The sequence below is a fragment of the Epargyreus clarus genome, unplaced genomic scaffold, assembly GCF_041222505.1.
Source record: "Epargyreus clarus isolate Ecla_fem2 unplaced genomic scaffold, WU_Ecla_fem_2.2 ptg000016l, whole genome shotgun sequence".
NCBI classification, from domain to species: domain Eukaryota; kingdom Metazoa; phylum Arthropoda; class Insecta; order Lepidoptera; family Hesperiidae; genus Epargyreus; species Epargyreus clarus.
The window spans coordinates 7,606,073-7,624,232 of record NW_027332224.1 but is presented as its reverse complement, the minus strand read 5'-3'; the positions used below and the strand labels follow the sequence as shown (position 1 = coordinate 7,624,232).

The window sequence follows — 18,160 nt, the reverse complement described above, 5'->3', positions numbered from 1 at the left end:
CCTCAGCTACACACCCAACAACTCACCTGTCCATTGTGCTGATGGGGATGGTGGGGGTGGTGCGGCGAGTGCTTGAGCGGGGGGTAGAGCCGCGCGTGCAGCGGCGGCGGCGAGTGCACCGGGGTGGACGGCGACGAGCCGTACGAGGACAGGCTGCCCGCCTCGCCCCCCGCGCCGGGGGTGCTCGCCGCGCCCGCGTACATCTGGGGAGAAGGGGGTGATGACATTAGTTTTAGCTAAATTAAAAAAAAAATCAATGAAAACCTATATCATCATCAACCCATTAACGTCCCACTGTTGGGCACGGGTCTCTTCTCATGAGAAGGATTAGGCCGTAGTCCACCGCGCTGGCCAAATGCGTATTGGTAGACTTCACATACCTTTGAGATTATTTTTTTATATAAATCTCTCAGGTATGCAGATTTCCTCACGATGTTTTCCTTCACCGTTTAGCATGTGATAATTAATTTCTAATACGCACATAACTTTTAGAAAAATCAGAGGTGCGTGCCTGGAATTTGAACGTCGGACCCCTCGATCGAGAGGCCGAGTTTCTTAACCACTAGGCTATCACTGCATAAAACCTATATATGATATATATATAAAGGCGGGCTACCTGGTGGAAAGCAGTCACCGTCGCCTATGGACATTTGCAACACCAGATGAGTCACCAATGCATCGCCGGCTTCGGAAAACTCTTTTTGCATCCCTCTTGAAGAGCACCATGTCATAGCGCTCAGGGAATACTTCAGGAGGTTCATTTCACTTTTGCGAAGATATAAGTGCAAAATATAAGTAGATATGTCATTGCAACAGCCAATAAAAACTTTTAAATTTAGACTCCACTTATTATGTTATCTTTGGTATTTGGGGCATTTTAACGTGATATAACAAAAATGTAAATAATTTCTTCCTGTTTACCATAAACCTGGGGCAGGTGACTCTTATCCATTTTGTAGCATTTTCAGCTCTTACACTTATGGCCACGGACTTGCCCGGTTACCTACGACTTAAACTCCAGTATCTCCTAATTTTGGTACACAAATACCTAATCCCTCTGAGATAACTCACGATTTACGTGTCAATGTAATTTGGCAAACATGGGGGAATTGAGGGGAGACCCTTCCCCCAAGCCACACATTACCTTAATCGACATAAATTCAGTTCAAGTTAAGATACATGTGGTGGGGACGTAGGGGGGCGTCGACGACCCCATACATCCTTAACCAATATTAAGACAAACACTTACAGGTTGCATAGGCGGTTTGGCGACGATCATGGGGTCGGTGGGGGAGTGCACGGGCGCCGCCGCCCGGAACGAGGACATCGGCGGGAGGGGCAGCTCCGCACCGCCGGCGCCGCCCGCCTCGCCCGTCGGCGCGCCCGCTATACCTGCAAAACGTTGGAAGAATCCTCGTAAGTTGCTGAAAATTGTGGAAAGTCCAGAATTCCACCGAAAAATTCCAAAAATAGAAGGTATGGAAGTTATTGCAGAAATTATGAAAATTCCAGAATGATATAAAAAACAAAGTTATGGAAATTCTAAAATTCTACCAAAACAAAGTCGAAAACTGTGACACTTGGACTTTGCTTCTCTAGTTCTGGACTTAGTTTTTTGTAGAATTCCGAAATGTAGAACTACATGTACAAAAACTCCGAAGTATGGTAATGGAGACATACGGTTCCGAGGCGTTCCAGCACAGTCCTCAAGGATAACGGCGCATCTGTGGCAGACCTCGGGTAGGAATATAATCCTATCTGGGATTGATTACAGTTATCCATAGGCGGCATTAGCCACTTACCATCAAGTGGACTGCATTGCTCTTCTGCTACGGTTATATTATGAAAATTAATCTTGGACCCCTTGAAAGGTCAAGTTTCAATTATAGGGTCATCACACTTACACTGCCCCCTCGCTTGCTACTACAACCTTAAAAAAGACATCACTTCTCACCTGGCGACGTCCCGTACGGGTCGTGGTGGTACGGCGGCGGCGGCGGCTGGTAGTAGCCCGCCGGCCACTCGCCGCCGTAGTACGGCTCCTGGTACGCAGCACCAGCACCGGCGCCCTTCGGCGACGCGTACCTGCTGGGCGAGTCGTGGCCGAACTCATCGCTGCCGTACTGGAAATTGAAACGGGTTGAACGATTAGTTTGCGGATCTGTTTGTAAACACACAACCGTGTGCTGAGGTGGTTAGATCTCGATTTGATCGAACGTAAAAACAAATGCACGTTACAGGACAGGTATGCAACAGGTTGTTCGATTACTTTGCGATGTGATCGAAGGTTGATTTTGATGTGAGTAATGAGTAAAATTTTGTTTGCATTTTTTTTAATCATCATCAACTCATTACTGTACCGCTGCTGAACACGGGTCTCCTTACAGAATGAGAAGGATTAGGCCATAGTCCACCACGCTGGCCAAGTGCGTGCTAGTAGACTTCACATACCTTTGTAAATATATATATTTTTTAAGATTTCTCAGATATGCAGGTTTCATCACGATATTATCACTACGATAATTAATTTGAAATACGCATATACATTTGAAAATCCAGTGACACGTGCCTGAGATTTGAACCTCGGACCACTCAAGACCGGATCAAGAGGCCGAGTTTCTTAACCACTAGTCTATCACTGCTGTATTTTTTTAATATTCGTCTAGAACTATGGAAGTATCCGAAGAATACCCTTATGTTCAATAATAAAATAAGCAACCATTACTGAATAAAAAATTAAAAATCAAAAAGAAAATAACAACCCAACAACAACAACCACCACCAGTATTCGTACCGTATCTTATTTGTAAACGTTGCTTGTATGGATTAGTTTACTGGCTCAGTGTAAACCGATTGTGGATTAGCAAAGCGCACCAAAGTTAGGGAAACGCATTCGGCGATAGACGGTGGTTTTGCAATTGGGTATAACGTAAGGGTAAGGTTATGGTGACAAGTGGCAGCGGACGGATCCGAGCGGAGCGGTAATACGTGAATCTATAAGCGACACCGACAATGCTTTGTGCTGCTCATAGTTATCTATAGTATTTAGTTATAATAAGATTTATAGAACAATTTATCAATTATTACAATGGACCACACGCCACTGTCGACAACAACTCATAGGTATAACGTCGTCATTAAATGAAATTAATAAATCATCGTATAGCAATCGTTAACGACAAATTTTATCTTTTCTTAAATGAGTTAATTTTAAAAATAAAATACACCTGTACTTTAATCATAACTCGTGTCGGTAATAATCTATGACCAAAATAAGAATATATGACCCATCCATTCGCTATGTTTATTAACCGTAAATTTGATGTAAAACAGCTTTCATTCATTAATCGGATGGATAAAGATCGTTCCTAAATCGTATCTCGTCCTAACACTATTTTGTTTCTCCCCGCTTCCCGCTCCGCTGTCCGCTCCGCTCGCCGCTCCGCGCCTCCAAAGCCCCAACCTCACACGCAACGCGGGCGATACAATTAAACGCTTATCGCGATTTGCATTCAGCGATCTATTCACTCGCTGACCGACAAACACGCAAACACGGTAACGAGGAAACGTGGCCCTTAATTATTGTGTTTTTGGAAATATATACGAATAAACGTAATCGAAATGTCCCTATGTTATATTTTTATTAAGATAACATAATAAAATATAATAGCCTCATTGAATAGGTTGTTAAGAGAAGTATAAAGTTTAATAACCTTCTGTCAGAAAACTTGCATTCATTGCAAAAGAGTTCGTACTGTACACTTAAAGACAAAATTAAATATACGTTTATTTGTTTATTTTTTATTTAATTATTAAACTTAACAAAAGTAGCAACAGTGCATTCTACATGATATTGGCCAAAGATACATTGCTATCCCTGAGGACTACCAGCACTTAATAAATAACAATCTTAATACCAATTTTTGCCAACCAAACTTCGAAATTATACTTCAGAAAATGTATCTTCAGAACAAAGTTTTGGCAGTCGATAATCAACAATTGGTTAAAATAATTATAACTATGTTAAGTTAGGTGTCTCGTAGTGGTAATGTCTAAGGTGGTTGATATCAATATTGTATATAGATCAATATCAATATTGCATATATTAGGTATAAAGCAAAATAAGCAGGCCCTGTGACATCACTTTAAAAATCACGACTTTTACCACTTGTAAGTACATCATACACAAGATAATATTAAAAAGGCCACAGCACACCAATCGATCACTTGTCGTACATTATCGACACGCAACCCCCCCAACGGGTGTACGACGCAACGATTGCGACACGACCACGACACGACGCGGCGAAAGCTCGCGCATTGCAGCCGGCGTACACTTGTGGCGCGCGTGAAGTATAATGTACAAGTGAGTTCTTTTGTTCTCGGGTGAACAAGTTGTTTTACATGAGAATATCATGTGGGTTACATAAACTTAAATAACGTGCGTAGGAGAGTATTTCATAAGGTAAGAACATAAAAAAATCTTGATATTCATATTTAAATTTTGTTCACGAAAAGTGGCATAAAAAGCAACATTACATTTTTGCAAAGTTATAATTTAGAGTAATATATTTGCTTGACTTTCGTATTCTTGGTCTCGTAACAGTAACTTGTTCAATAAATAAAGCGTTGTAAAGGTATATGAATAGCTCTGAGAAAAATATTTTTACCACATGTTTGTTACGCAAAAAGACTGTATTTGAACCCTAATTTGTTTTTAGCGACCAATGACAAACTAGAAAAAAAAATCTTTTATTTTCTTTTCACCCCCTTTTACAAACAGCAGAGCTTATTTTGTCAGACTATTTAACAAACACATATTAACATAAAAACAGACATGACAAAAATACATCATTTTACACTGATGTCATATGACAGTACGACACCCTTACGTGCCTCATAACACACAAAAAAAATAAAACACACACATTATTTCTTTACATTCCGATAACCAAAAATGTCTTATAATCAATCAATCCTCACGTGATAACGCAGTCAATGACAGTCAATTACGAAAGGAATCAATAATTAAAATTAAAACAAATAACTGGTCAAGTGCGAGACGCAGTCACAGATGAAGGGATCCGTATTACAAAATTTTCATCTGTTTTTCTTTTTTGCACGTGTTATCGAAGCAGCCATAGGAGTGAATTCATTGTGAAAATTGATCTTTTTTTTATGTAATACGAGTACATGTCTATGTATCTGACTAAAGCGAAACTCGCCGAAAAATGGGTACCCCCATTTATTTTAAAGTTTTTGTTTTTCTATGTTGTTATAGCGGCCACCATTACATGTATTCTGTAAATAATTCAAGTATCTATCTACTATGGTTTCAGGGATAGAGCCCTGTGACAGACGGACAAACGGACTGACAGCGTTCCGTTTTTAGTATTTGGGCACAGAACCTTAATAAAAAGCGTTTATCAATTCAACTGGCATCGGGTGTACGAAACGTGTGTAACTATTTCGCCAATGATCCATTGTGCTGAATTAGGCGTCCAGCGCTGGACAAAGTGATCCCATAAATGGACACTGAGCGAATGTTGACAAAATGTAGTGTAGTAGTGCTTGTGCCCGGTTTTTGCTGCAAACTAAGAACACAACTCTGATTTTGTTTTTAAGTTTTGAAGTAGAAAACGAGCAGACCATCTGATGGAAAGTATTTGTCCATGGACATCTATTATCAACCTCGGATAAGATTATATGCTTTGCTTTCCCTGTAGACTAAGTTGGAAAGTATGTCTCCCTTATCACACCCTTCAAAGTAAAACAGCTGTTATACCTGAGATTGGCCACAGTGTGTTATTACTGAGGACTAAGATGGTTACCTCCAGTTTAAGTCAGCAAAATATATATTTTCTGAAATTTATCAGAAAAAAATATTTGGAATAATTTATGAGTTTTTAATTCATTACCGATATATCGATAACATCGATTTTTTCGATTATTTCCTTTATCGATATTCTTAGATTTCGATGTGAATCAATATTACCATCGATAAGGGGACATGCATTCATTACGTGATTTTTTTTTTAATATTTACAACCCCATTGGTGCGATGTCGTGAGATTGACTTTTGGAAATAAGTAACGTGATATCTTCCGAGACCAAATAGTAAGATGAGTTGCGATTTAACCACACTACTATTAACCAACTAATCCACCGTTATCGTCACAAGATTCACACACCACACACCACGTCACCAACTCGACGCAACAGGAAATGGGTGTGGGATGACGCGGCGGGAATCCGGGATGCTCCGGCTCCCGGGCCAGCAGCGAACCCTCCTGATTCACGCGCTATTTATAAATATGCAACATGCCATGCTATGCACAATAGCGGCCGGTGCAACCGTGCAACGGATGTTGTTTGTTGAGCGCTGTTTTAGATTTGAGCACTATTTTCATTTTTTTAGGGTTCCGTAATAAAAGGGTTACTTTCTATTACTAACTAACTCTTCGATGTCCGTCAGTCTGTCTTAGGGCTCTATCGGTTGAAATGTAATAGATAGACACTTGAAAGAGTATTAGATTTTTACATAATGTAATTGTTTTACTTAACATTATGTAAAAATCTAATAACATTACTGTGTTCGCTATAATAAAAAAAAAGTGTGAAGGAACCCCGAGTGATGTTTTTGGGCTTATAAATCTATTGAACCATAACAAACAGATACTTTGAATTTTTGACAATGCATGGTGGTACAGAACCATCCGTATGCGAGTCCGACATTTTTTGGACAAATTTTTATCATAATGGAAAGACTATTTTACAGTCTAAACGAAAGCTATCTGTTACATGAGATGCCTCATAGATAGTTCCTACCTTTGAGGACTAAGATGCGCCTGTCCTATTACATGGTTCAAAACTAAACACCGCAGTGCATAACACTGCTAATAAGACAGATATTATAACAGTAGTGGCACCACACTCAAACCTTAACTACAGTTATGTGTAACAAAAGGGTTCTACGACCATTAACATAAAAATCACCTACCTACTCATCTAACGGTAGACAACCCTCACATCCACCAGCCACCTAAGCACGTAACACAACACTAGATACAGCTCTCGACGCGCGCTAATGGATCCCGTAACACGATACGACCCCCGGCGGCCCGCTAGGGGCAAATGGTTCCGCACTTTTGTATAAAACACTATAGGGTTTTTGATGATGGTAGAACGGCGTTAACACCGCCATACCTATCTCTGACTAATAACAGTAGTACTAAGCGCTGCTGTATTCTGGTTTGAAGGAAGACATACTTTTACTCTTATGAGGCGTTCCAGCTTAGTCCTCAAGCATATCGGCGCATCTGTGGCCGACCTCAGGTAGGAATCTCATCCTCTCTGGGGTTGATTACAGTAGTCCATGGGCGGCAATAGCCACTTAGTGGACTATCAGGTGGACTACATGCTTGTCCAATACTTCTATATTATATAAAAAAAGAAGTCAAACGTCCGAAGCAAAAGGCCTACATAAGAAAGTTACGGACCAACCATACGCCCTTGTAATAGACCGAGAGTGTTTTTACAATTTTATTAAAGCCTAGCTTCGATGTGAACCTATTAATTAGGCTTCCTGCTTAGAAATAACAAAACTATGTTCCCATTTTAAAATTCAACCCTAAAAGTAAAATAGGGCTTTAAATTACGTATCCCTTTATGTAATGATTTACATTTAAGTCTCTGGCAAAAGCCAGCACATACCTACATATTTGTACATATGTATACTAGATCTCCATCCGAGCATGGCACAGATATATTTCTGTAACCGCGAGTATTTACGATCCGTATCACGTATAATTAGTGGTTCTAATTCGGTTTGGCGTGGGCGGCGCAGGGCTGGGCGGCTCCGTGGGCGCTGAGCACCACTCAACGTATTAGTTTATGGTTGCGGACTGTGTGACGTTGATTGTTGAAATTATTAGCTAACGTTGGCTTGGTAACGATGGGACGGTGGATCTAGTAGTATATTTACGAGATGTTGGAGAAACACGTGGTAAAATGTGGGGTTGATTGGGAACGCGATTGTAACGACACTTCGAATATATCAGAGATATTATATGTACATAAAACATTTTGTGCTGTTGCTAAGTATGTGGTTGAAATATGTCATCATAATCAACAAAACAGTTTTATTTGAAACGAATTATTATTAATTCAACTTGGAACAATGGAATATGTTAATATTAGCCTAATCTGTTTGATTTCTTTAAAACATCATCTTTATACGCCCAGTATCTACTGCTTTTACTATTTTTGCGTACGATAGCATGAATTTTGCCAATATTTTACTCGACAGTAATTAAATTTGTAACATTGGAAGGCAAAAATATTTTAAAATCAATTAGCTGTAATGGACGATATTCATACAGAAGAGTTTGTTCATGGAATTTGCCCTTACATATATTTGGAAAAACCACAGAAAAATAAACATTACACACTCAATTCAATCGTCCCACAGTAAAACCAGCAACCGGCGATTTCGTCAAACCTTTGAATCTTACGTTTGAGAAAAGTACAAACAAAAATCAGATTATTATTATTCTTAACAAACAAAAAATCATTAGCCTCATTATCCAACTCACCCCGCTCTCCTGCGACGTGACCGCCGGCGGCTGCAGCCCCAACTCCTGGTTGTAGCGTCTCTTCGCCCTGTGACGCAACAGCGCCGACGCATCGGGCTGCCCGAACTGGAATATCTGCTCATCACGACTCATGAACACCTTCTCCCCGAACTCCGCGAACCCGTTCGGCTCCTTGCACTTCTCGGTAATGAAGTCTGTGCTCACAAACTCCGGGTTCCCACCGTCCAGGATCTCGGACGTCAGTCGCAACGAATCCGACGTCTGACGTAGATTCACGTCCGACTCGGACGTGCGGTAGTTCTCGCATATCTGGTTGAATGTGTTGAAGTACTCCGACGCCAGGTCGGACTTCGGTTGGTAGTTGATCTCGGTGAGCGGCGGCGGGTCCGCCGGGAGGAAGCTGGACTCCATGACGTCATGCCGCAACGCCATCGTTAACGCGCTTGAACTTGAACTTCTTGCACTTGGAACGCATCACTCCAGTCTCGTCCGTACATCCATATCACTTCACTGGACTGTAGACAATTTGGGGTTTCATACTCGTGTCTGTGTTTACGTTTCGTTCTATCGTTGAGCGATAGTAGCGGATTTGTATTTACACTATCGGCAATGCGCACTAAAATTAATTATAGATTTTACGATCGAAAAGTTTGATTCATTAAATCCATGAGGAAATTAAACGCGAAAACGAAATAGACAAAATCAAAACAACTAGGAAAAGCGAACAGACCTAGACAAAATAAACCGTTTTCATTAACAACTATACAGTGCAGTACAATTAAAACAAGAAATAAAATCGATTAATAATGGTAGAGGATATTTTAAGTATCCTCTACCATTATTAAAATTAAACCTTAAAATTAAACAGAACTATCCAAATATAGGATGGGAGGAACAATTTTTTTCTTACATGAATTAGACAATCACAATTATTTAGAGACAAATGTTGACGTTATTGAAAACAAAATATCGAGGGAATGGTGAAGATTAAGTCTAAAAACTACTTTAAAAAAATGTAAGTACCTTCTTATTCGAAGTCGGCAATAAAATTACAATTTTAATTAGCCCTACACAATTATATACTGCAAATCGTAGGCAAATCAATTCCGATATCGAAGAAAAAGCTACTCCCATTAGGTTTCACTGCAAAGTCCAGCTCTTTTGCCTTCGCACATAGATATTATTAAATTTATTTCTTCATAGACAGTTGGACATAGACAAAAGAAAAACAAAAAAGAAACCGTCAAGTTACCAGACAAACGAAACAGACCACCCGATGTGACCACAAGAAGTGAGAAATAAATTACATTCGCCAAAAAGGTACCATTCCTAATCCGACAGACATCTTTCGTCCCTAGGGAGTGTTTGAACGTTAACGGGGAATCGAACCAGAACAAAGGGCTCAGGTAGACACTGTTACCGACGCATAGCTTATTGTTGTTGTATGACGGATTACGTTTCAAAAATACCGATCGCGAATATTGTTACATTTTTAATTTTGGGCCGAAATTTTGATGTGAAATTTTATATTGTTATACTTTACACTTTTACTTTACATGTGGGATACTTTCTCACGGTCAAAGTGTGTCTTAATATTTTTTTATTAAATTAAAATAACATCTGTCACAAACCTCTGATAGGAAAGTGAGCATAATAGAAAAAAAAAATTTTTTAAGAATAATTTCTGAGTATGAGTATGAGGAAATTAATGTCGCTGAGGAAGGTAAAAAATAATCATGGCACACTATGTGTTGGCAACCTAAGCCCAAAGTATGGGGAAACCCAAAATTATGACAGATGCTTGAAATTTTTCTTAGGTATTAGTTAATTTTTAAGATTTAACATTTTGGCATAAATATTGTGCGACATGCCTGATTGATTATATGAATTTCTCGAAGGTGTAAAAAGTTAGTTAGTCGCATTTGGCTTTCGTGGTACCATCTTTGCTACCGAATTAAGCTATAAACATGTAATGCTATGAAATAAATAAATAAATTAATCTTTCTGATTCATAATAATGAACCGTACCCAGCAGTGTGATAGAAATCAGCTATTGATGTCGATATACTAAGGCATACTATACCACGCTTCACTAGGGGCAGAACTCATCGTCTTTCAATCGCATCCACACGCGGTAGAAATACAAAAACGTAGGTAAATGACAGGTGCAGTTTTCACGGCGCGATTATTGTTATATGTTTACGCTTAGGTTGAAAACTCACGGAGCGTTTTTTTTTCGTCGCCGCCGCAGACGCGAAGCTGCAGTTTCGTTTTAAAAAATACGAAAACGCTGTTTTACGCGATTATTGACCATTATTAATAAACAATCTATCTAATGTTTTGTCTACAAAACTATCGACATTATACAATTACTTCATACTAGAAATTATCAAATTTCGAAAATTGATATGCAAAATTTGGATCGATTGAGATATAGATGGCGTTAAAAGCCGCAAATTTAACGTAGTAATCATAAGAAGGAAAGAGATAGATAAACGTCGCCCAATATCGTAGCATAAACCGTCTTAAACCACGTTGCTTCACCTTGCAGATCAGTTACCAACTACAAGCTCAGCTCGACTTACCCAAGTATTGTTTACCCAAAAAACTAAACCCCTCGCTCCCCAAATGACTACAACTTTTTTCTCGTAAACTGAAGCAGCTAAGGTAAGTCGTGTCTACGGCTTCGTGTCGAGGGTCCTTGGCGAATGAACCCAGGGTGTCGGGTTACGCATCTTGGGAATACTTAGGACCGATGGGGCTCGGGTTTTTGGGCGTTCCTAGAAATTTGCACTTTAGGGGGATGACGGGGCAAAAACAATACGTGCAATGGTTTTATTTTTTGCGAATTTGTTGTTAAATTGATATCGTGTAGTGTTACTGACGTTACATGGTGCGAGGAGGTTTGATTTCAAACCAGTGCCTTTACCTTTTAATTTTTGTTTTTTAATATTACACCTACCCTTGATGACTAAGTTAGAAGGCCTCAAATAAGTTTGTCTCCTTTGTCCATGGATTAAGCACAACGCTATCTTACCACGCATCGCTTCTTTTCTACGCTCATATATGCAAATGAAATATTTGATTTAATTATGTTCAACACGATACCATGTAAATCTAAAAAAGACAGAGAATTTTGTTAATGATTCGCTTTTTTGTTACCCTTTTTTGATCCTTAAACGATATCTATAATTTAAGCAAGAATAAAAAATCACGTCACCTTACACAAAGACACTAACGGATACCCCCTCACTCACACAACCAACACAATCGAAGCTCGCGTGACCACACAACCCGTACGCCACGCGAGCGCGGGCGACGGGTTACCGACGACGTACGGGTTAAACAATGTTCCCATAGCGTGTCGATCAGCTGACGAGCGGTCTCGGGTTACGCCACGTCGGTGGTCGCCCGCCACCGTGGTGGAATCGGGCGAATATGAGGGTGTGTTGACCGGCGAGATTGTTAGGAAGGAAGAAAAAAGTCACCAACTTTTTTTTTATTGTCCGATATGTTAGTCCTGCGGGCTTTCGTTAAGGTGAGTCGACTAATCGACTGACTAGTCAGTGAGCACCTATTAACATAAAACTATTCCAAATCGAAAAATATTACGAATTATCAAATCTACTCTAATTGTAGAGCGAACTCCCACATCCCAACAGTGCATACCAGTGATAGTCTAGTAGCACAAAATAAAAAGGTATTGGTGTGTAATCGGGGAGTCCGAGGATCACACCCAAGCACACACTTCTGATTTTTCAAAGTTATGTGCTTGCTCTTTGGTGAGTAAAACATTGGATAGATTGAATATTAATAACAGGCGTATCTACACTATTCTACACATTCAGATGGGAAGATAACTACATAATCGAATGGTCAGGCGCGAAAGAGTGATAGAGATATGTATCTCGAATTCGCGATTCAATCCATTCTAATCACATTGACGTCAATAGTGTACAAATAAGGAAAGGAAAATGATTTAAATATAATCTGTTATGTGATATTAGTCAATATTCCATTGATATACTAGTTGTACGCGCGACTTTTTACCAACTGCGGAAGGTAATATTTTTCGAGCTTTTTTAATACTATAGGAGTAGCAGACGAGCATGCAGTCCACCTGATGGTAAGTGGCTACTGCCGCCCATGGATATCTGTAATCAACCCCAGATAGGATCACATATTCTTACTTGAGGTACGGCCACAAACGCGCCGCTCCCCCGAGGACTAAGCTGGAATGCCTCGGAAAAGTCTGTCTCCCTTACCACACCCTTCAAACCGGAACACAGCAGCGCCTAACACTGCAGTTATTAGGCTGAAATAGGTGTGGCGGTGGTGCCGCCGGAGTCGAACCACAAACGGTTCTACCTCCTTCAATATATATTTAATTCTCTGTTACACCCTTTAATCTAACTGGCTTGACAGTTGTTAGCATATGAGGTGTCGTTGGAATCGACTAAATTGCGAGAGTAACTGAGGCTATACTTTTAAGCAGTCTCGATTTTGTTTTTACAATAATCACTAGTATAATATTCAATTAACAAAACTAGATGACTCTTCACAAATTAAATAGGTTGCATGAAAAGGATCAAGGACGAGAAAGCAAACGACATAACCTTTTCATGACGTCACGCATCGAGTTCAAAATTTAAAAAATTGTATTTACAGAGTTACACAATTCCGATTGTAATCTCGCGATCATGTAGGTCAAGCTTCCAGAACATACGTATCTCGTAAGGCTAGGGGCACACGGAGCGGTTTTTAAACGCACTTACGGTACTGTTACCGCAACACGTATAGAATACCTAAGTTTAAGTTTTTTTTGTAATATTGAGGTTATTTTTATAATATGTAGGTAACAAACGAGCATGCAGATCACCTGATGGTAAGTGGCTACTGGTGCCTATAGACACCTATAATCAACCCCCGATAAGATTACTTAAAGTTGGCAACAGATGCTGAGGACTAAATTGGAAAGCGTTGAAAAAGAATGTCTCCCTTACCACACCCTTCAAACCAGAACACAGCAGCGCTTAACACTGCTGTTATTAAGCTGAAGGTGTGGCGGTGGCGCGGGTAATAGCGGCGTGCGCGGTTGTCTACCGCTTCCGCTGTTCCGTGCCGTACCGGCGGGTGCGGTTTAAAACCGCTCCATGCGTTCCTAGCCTAAGAGGCTCGCACAAAGGATCCGGTGCACGATAATGTAATTAAGCAAAGTCCTTTAGTTGCACATTGCAACATATTTGCAACGTAAGCCTTGAAGGTAATTTTAAATAATAAAAGCACTTTAAAACCCTCGTCAAAAAGTGGTAAAAAACGCTTTCTTTTATTGTATTTTTCAAAGATACTTTAAACTCAAAATAGCGCATTATGAAACATACGTAACTTTAATCTTATAAGTGTATACCACAGAACATATTTACGAATCAATTTTTCAAAATTCTCTATCCTTAAAAAGTTCATACATTCAAATCTCACATCCACTCCTTCGTGTCATGGATGCACACGACGACAAGTCCACAACACCCAGACCCATAACCCACACCAACACAACCATCATCCAGCTTCGAACCCGGTACCTTCCATAACATCAACCACAGTGCCACGTGCGCCTCATTAACTCAGCCGGATTCGAACGCGGAATTACGCAAGGCTATCCACCAAAACACACCAGGTGTCGCGCGGACAGGTGGCGGCGTGACCCATAATATTGTACCTATGTACTTTGAGACAAAACATCTACATATTGAAATTCTAACGTTGCATCCACACAGTGATAGCCTAATGGTTAAAACACTCGGCCTCTTGATGGAGGGGTCCGAGGTTCAAATCCTAGGCACGTCTGATTTTTCAAAGTTATGTGCGTATTAGTTGCTTAAACGGTGAAGGAAAACATCGTGAGAAAATCTGCATACCTGAGAGATTTATAAAAATATATATAAAAATATCTCAAAGGTATGTAAGTGATACCTATATGAAGTCTACCAATTCGCACATGACCAGCGCGGTGGATTATTGTCGAAACCTCATTCTGAGAAGAGACCCGTGCCGGGGGCTTTTAGTGGGGGCTCGAATCCAGGAATCGACTTCTACCCTATAAAACTCTCTCGAACAACCCGCTCTCTCTCGCTGAACTATTTTCAATATTGCTATAGTTCGTTGTCTACCTAAACTTGCTACTCTTATACAATTAAAATGTGGTAGAGCCAGTATGGTTCGACCAGGGAGGTACCACCGCCACACCTACTTCTTCCATTCGATGGAAAGGTGTAGACGCCGGTCGACTTACATACATATCCCCACTGAACCAATTTCATACAAAACTTTCACAGAAAACCAAAACCAATCCGACTCCAACAAATTGACACCAAGTCCGCCAATCAGTAATTCATAGTCGTATAAGATGATAACATTATACCTATTATTGGCTCTAAATCGAACCCGGCACCGCGGCGCTTACGACACGGCGTCGCACCTGCCCGGGCGGCAGTTGGCCTGCAACCGGTTCGAATCCCCGCGCGTGTGACCCGGATACCGTGCCTGGTGATGGAGCTTCCGAAAACTTTACAAACTAGATAATTACTAGGTAGTAGACTATTATTAGGCAGTAATAGTCTAGTGGTTAAGAAACTCGGCCTGACGATCGAGTGGTCCGAGGTTCATATACCAGGCACGCTCTCGAAAAATCAACTCTGATTTTTCGAAATTATGTGAAGTCTATCAATGCGCACTTGACCAGCGCGGTGCACCATAGCCTAATCCTTGTCATTCTGAGAGGAGACCCGTGCCCAGCAGTGGAACAGTAATGGGTTGATGATGATAATTACTATAAAAACATAGAAAAATAATATTTAAAAATATAGCCTTTCAGTCACACAATATTGATGAATCGAACGACACCACATATGTTGAAATCCGTCAAGCCGTAGGGCTGTAGGGCGTACCAAAGAATGAGACATACATAGTTACACATGTTAGAAAGACATTAGCCTGTGCAGACGGGTAAAAATTAGCTTTATTAAAATTTAGAAATTGCGTCTTTAGATCAGGCAGGTACCACCGTCACACCAATTAGCATGAATTTATGAGGCAGCACAGTAATAGCAAAACCTTTTCAATACATGCAGGACTGTCTTAAGGAATGCCAGGGCCTCTAACACACAAGAATTCGGGAACCCGATTGAAAATTAATAATTAAAAATACAACATTTCAATTTTGATTTGTTCACCTTTTTTCTTAGCACATACCGAAGACGACCCGCGTATCGGAGCGGTTGTCATACCGGTCTGACGCTCAGAGGCTTGCAGGTTCGACTCCCGGTCAAACAGATATCTGAATAAATCTAGATATCTGTTCTGAGTCTGGGTTTTTACGAATATACTCGTCATTGTGTGTGTCCATTGCACACACAACAAAGAATACTTATGTGGGGATGTGAGTGTAGAAAGCGTCCTATTGGGCCCTGAGCGCGGGCCCTTTACTCACTTAGGCCCTAAGGGATTTTTACCCTAAAGCTTAGGGTACATGATACCTACACAGAGTTCCGGATTCGACACCAGTTCAGGCAAAGATACATCTCGTGCTCGTGTCGGCGCTTACGACACACCGCAGCACCTGTCCGGGCGGCAGTTGGTTACGACCGGTTCGGTTCCCCGCGCGTGCGTGACCCGGATTACTGGGTAATGATGGAGCTTTTGAACGGCTTCGAGCTTCTCCCAAATATTCATTAGCGAAGATTTACTAGTGAGCTTTCTGCGAATTCAATTTGGTTTCGCGGTGATCATTCGTAAAAAAAAGTTGCTTTGTCCGAGGTTCCTATCCCGATTTTTTTCAAAATAATCTACATATTAGGAGTTAAGTACTTATCACTCATTTAACAATGAACGGAAATAGAAGAAACGAACGCGCGGTGAAAAAAACCATACTCGAAACTATATGAGTCTACCAATACGCACTCGTCCAGCGTGGTGTACTATGACCTAATCCCACTCTGAGAGGAGACCCCCTGCCCAGCTTCTGGGACAGGAATGGGTTGACGACGAGGTACATTACTACGCACTTTAAACAGTATTCACCAACAGTCTAACCAGGTGTACTACAATGATTACACATTTCCGTATAGTCCAATTCGGTATTAGATAATTAGGGTTGCCACCAAACCATACTGCGGCCTTACTGGTTTAAAAAATGTGGGAGTTTAAACAACTCGTCAAATGATTTATTTATTTATTGTTAATTAAAACGATACATCCATCATTTACACTAATTAACATGTCAAATTCAACGTCATAATACAGAGGAATTAATTCATGATGATTTCAGGCAAAAAATATAAATTAGATATAAAAATTTCGGGTTGTTACGATAAAAAATTTCATTGTTTAGCATACCTCCGTTATGTTCCAAATTTGGCAACCATATAAAACGACAAAACTATATCAACAATATAATTTTTTCGCCAAAAAATTACCTCATTATTTTTCATTTTTACCAACCCTATTACCGCCACATGTCTCTTATTTGTGTTGTATGATAACACACCGCAGTCACATCTGACAGGTGGCCACAGGACATCTGTGTTAGAGGTGGAGGGTCAAGGACGCGGGTTCGGTTCCCCGGCTGATTGTTATTGTTTACATACGAGTAATCTGCAAACTACACCTTTTTATGTTACGGAAGTAGGAAGCGAGCTTGCAGTCCACCTGATATGGACTCTGCCGTATGGTCGTTTTTTTTATATTAAAGTTGCAAATGTACCATCCACCAGTCCAGTCCACCTGATGATAATGTTGCTTATGGGAATCAGCAATCAAACCCAGATAAGATTAGAATTCCTACCTGAGGTCGGCCACAGATGCGCCGCTACCCCTGAGGACTAACTACTCTGGAGAACCTTGCACAAGTCTCCACACCCACGCCCTTCAAACCAATCTAAAGCAGCGCTTAACATTGCTGTTATTAGGTAGAAATAGATGTGTTGGTGGTGCCGTCGGGGTCGCACTTTACGGGGTTCTCTCAAAATAAGAAGGATTAGGCCATAGTCCACCGCACTGACCAAGTGCGTATTGGTAGACTTCACATACCTTTGAGATTTTTTTTCTTATAAATCTCTCAGGTACGCAGGTTTCCTCAAGACGTTTTCCTTCACCGTTTAGCAAGTGATAATTAATTTATAATAAGCACATATTTTTTTAAAAATCAGAGGTGCGTTCTGGGATTTGAACCTCGGACCCCACGATCGAGAGGCCGAGTTTCTTAACCACTAGGCTATCCGCCATCTGCCCTTCTATTCATTAGTTAATTAAAACGTGTATAAAACGGTATCACCAGTAATAAATATATGGATCTGTCAATATGCGATAATTACCATGCGTTAAGAGGAGCAGGTGTGGATTTTTAATATGTTTAAATTGTAAATTATCGCCGTGTGTATGTTGAAAACATTTTTGGAGATTATCGGTTGGTTTCCTATGAAATAAATAAGCGTAACTAATGATATATATGGGTATCGATGGTCTAGTGGTTCGAGGTTTTGGACGAGGAGTTCCAGGTTCGAATCCCACGC

At 40.5% G+C, this 18,160-nt stretch overlaps 1 protein-coding gene across 8 annotated transcripts in view; it reads right to left on the bottom strand.

The window, feature by feature from the left end:
- The window catches only part of da (transcription factor daughterless), a 114,776-nt gene that overhangs the window by 15,245 nt on the left and 81,371 nt on the right, over positions 1 to 18,160 (bottom strand). For 4 of the 8 annotated variants that reach the window (XM_073081281.1, XM_073081277.1, XM_073081282.1 and 1 more), the window contains exons 2-5: positions 8,595 to 9,210; positions 1,955 to 2,123; positions 1,250 to 1,392; positions 27 to 203 (exon numbers count right to left, since the gene is read on the bottom strand). In XM_073081281.1, the coding sequence (XP_072937382.1) occupies positions 27 to 203; positions 1,250 to 1,392; positions 1,955 to 2,123; positions 8,595 to 9,026 (921 nt within the window). In that variant the 5' untranslated portion in view covers positions 9,027 to 9,210. The remainder of the gene's footprint in view (positions 1 to 26; positions 204 to 1,249; positions 1,393 to 1,954; positions 2,124 to 8,594; positions 9,211 to 18,160) is intronic. The other 4 variants (XM_073081280.1, XM_073081278.1, XM_073081283.1 and 1 more) reach the window with 2 other exon arrangements.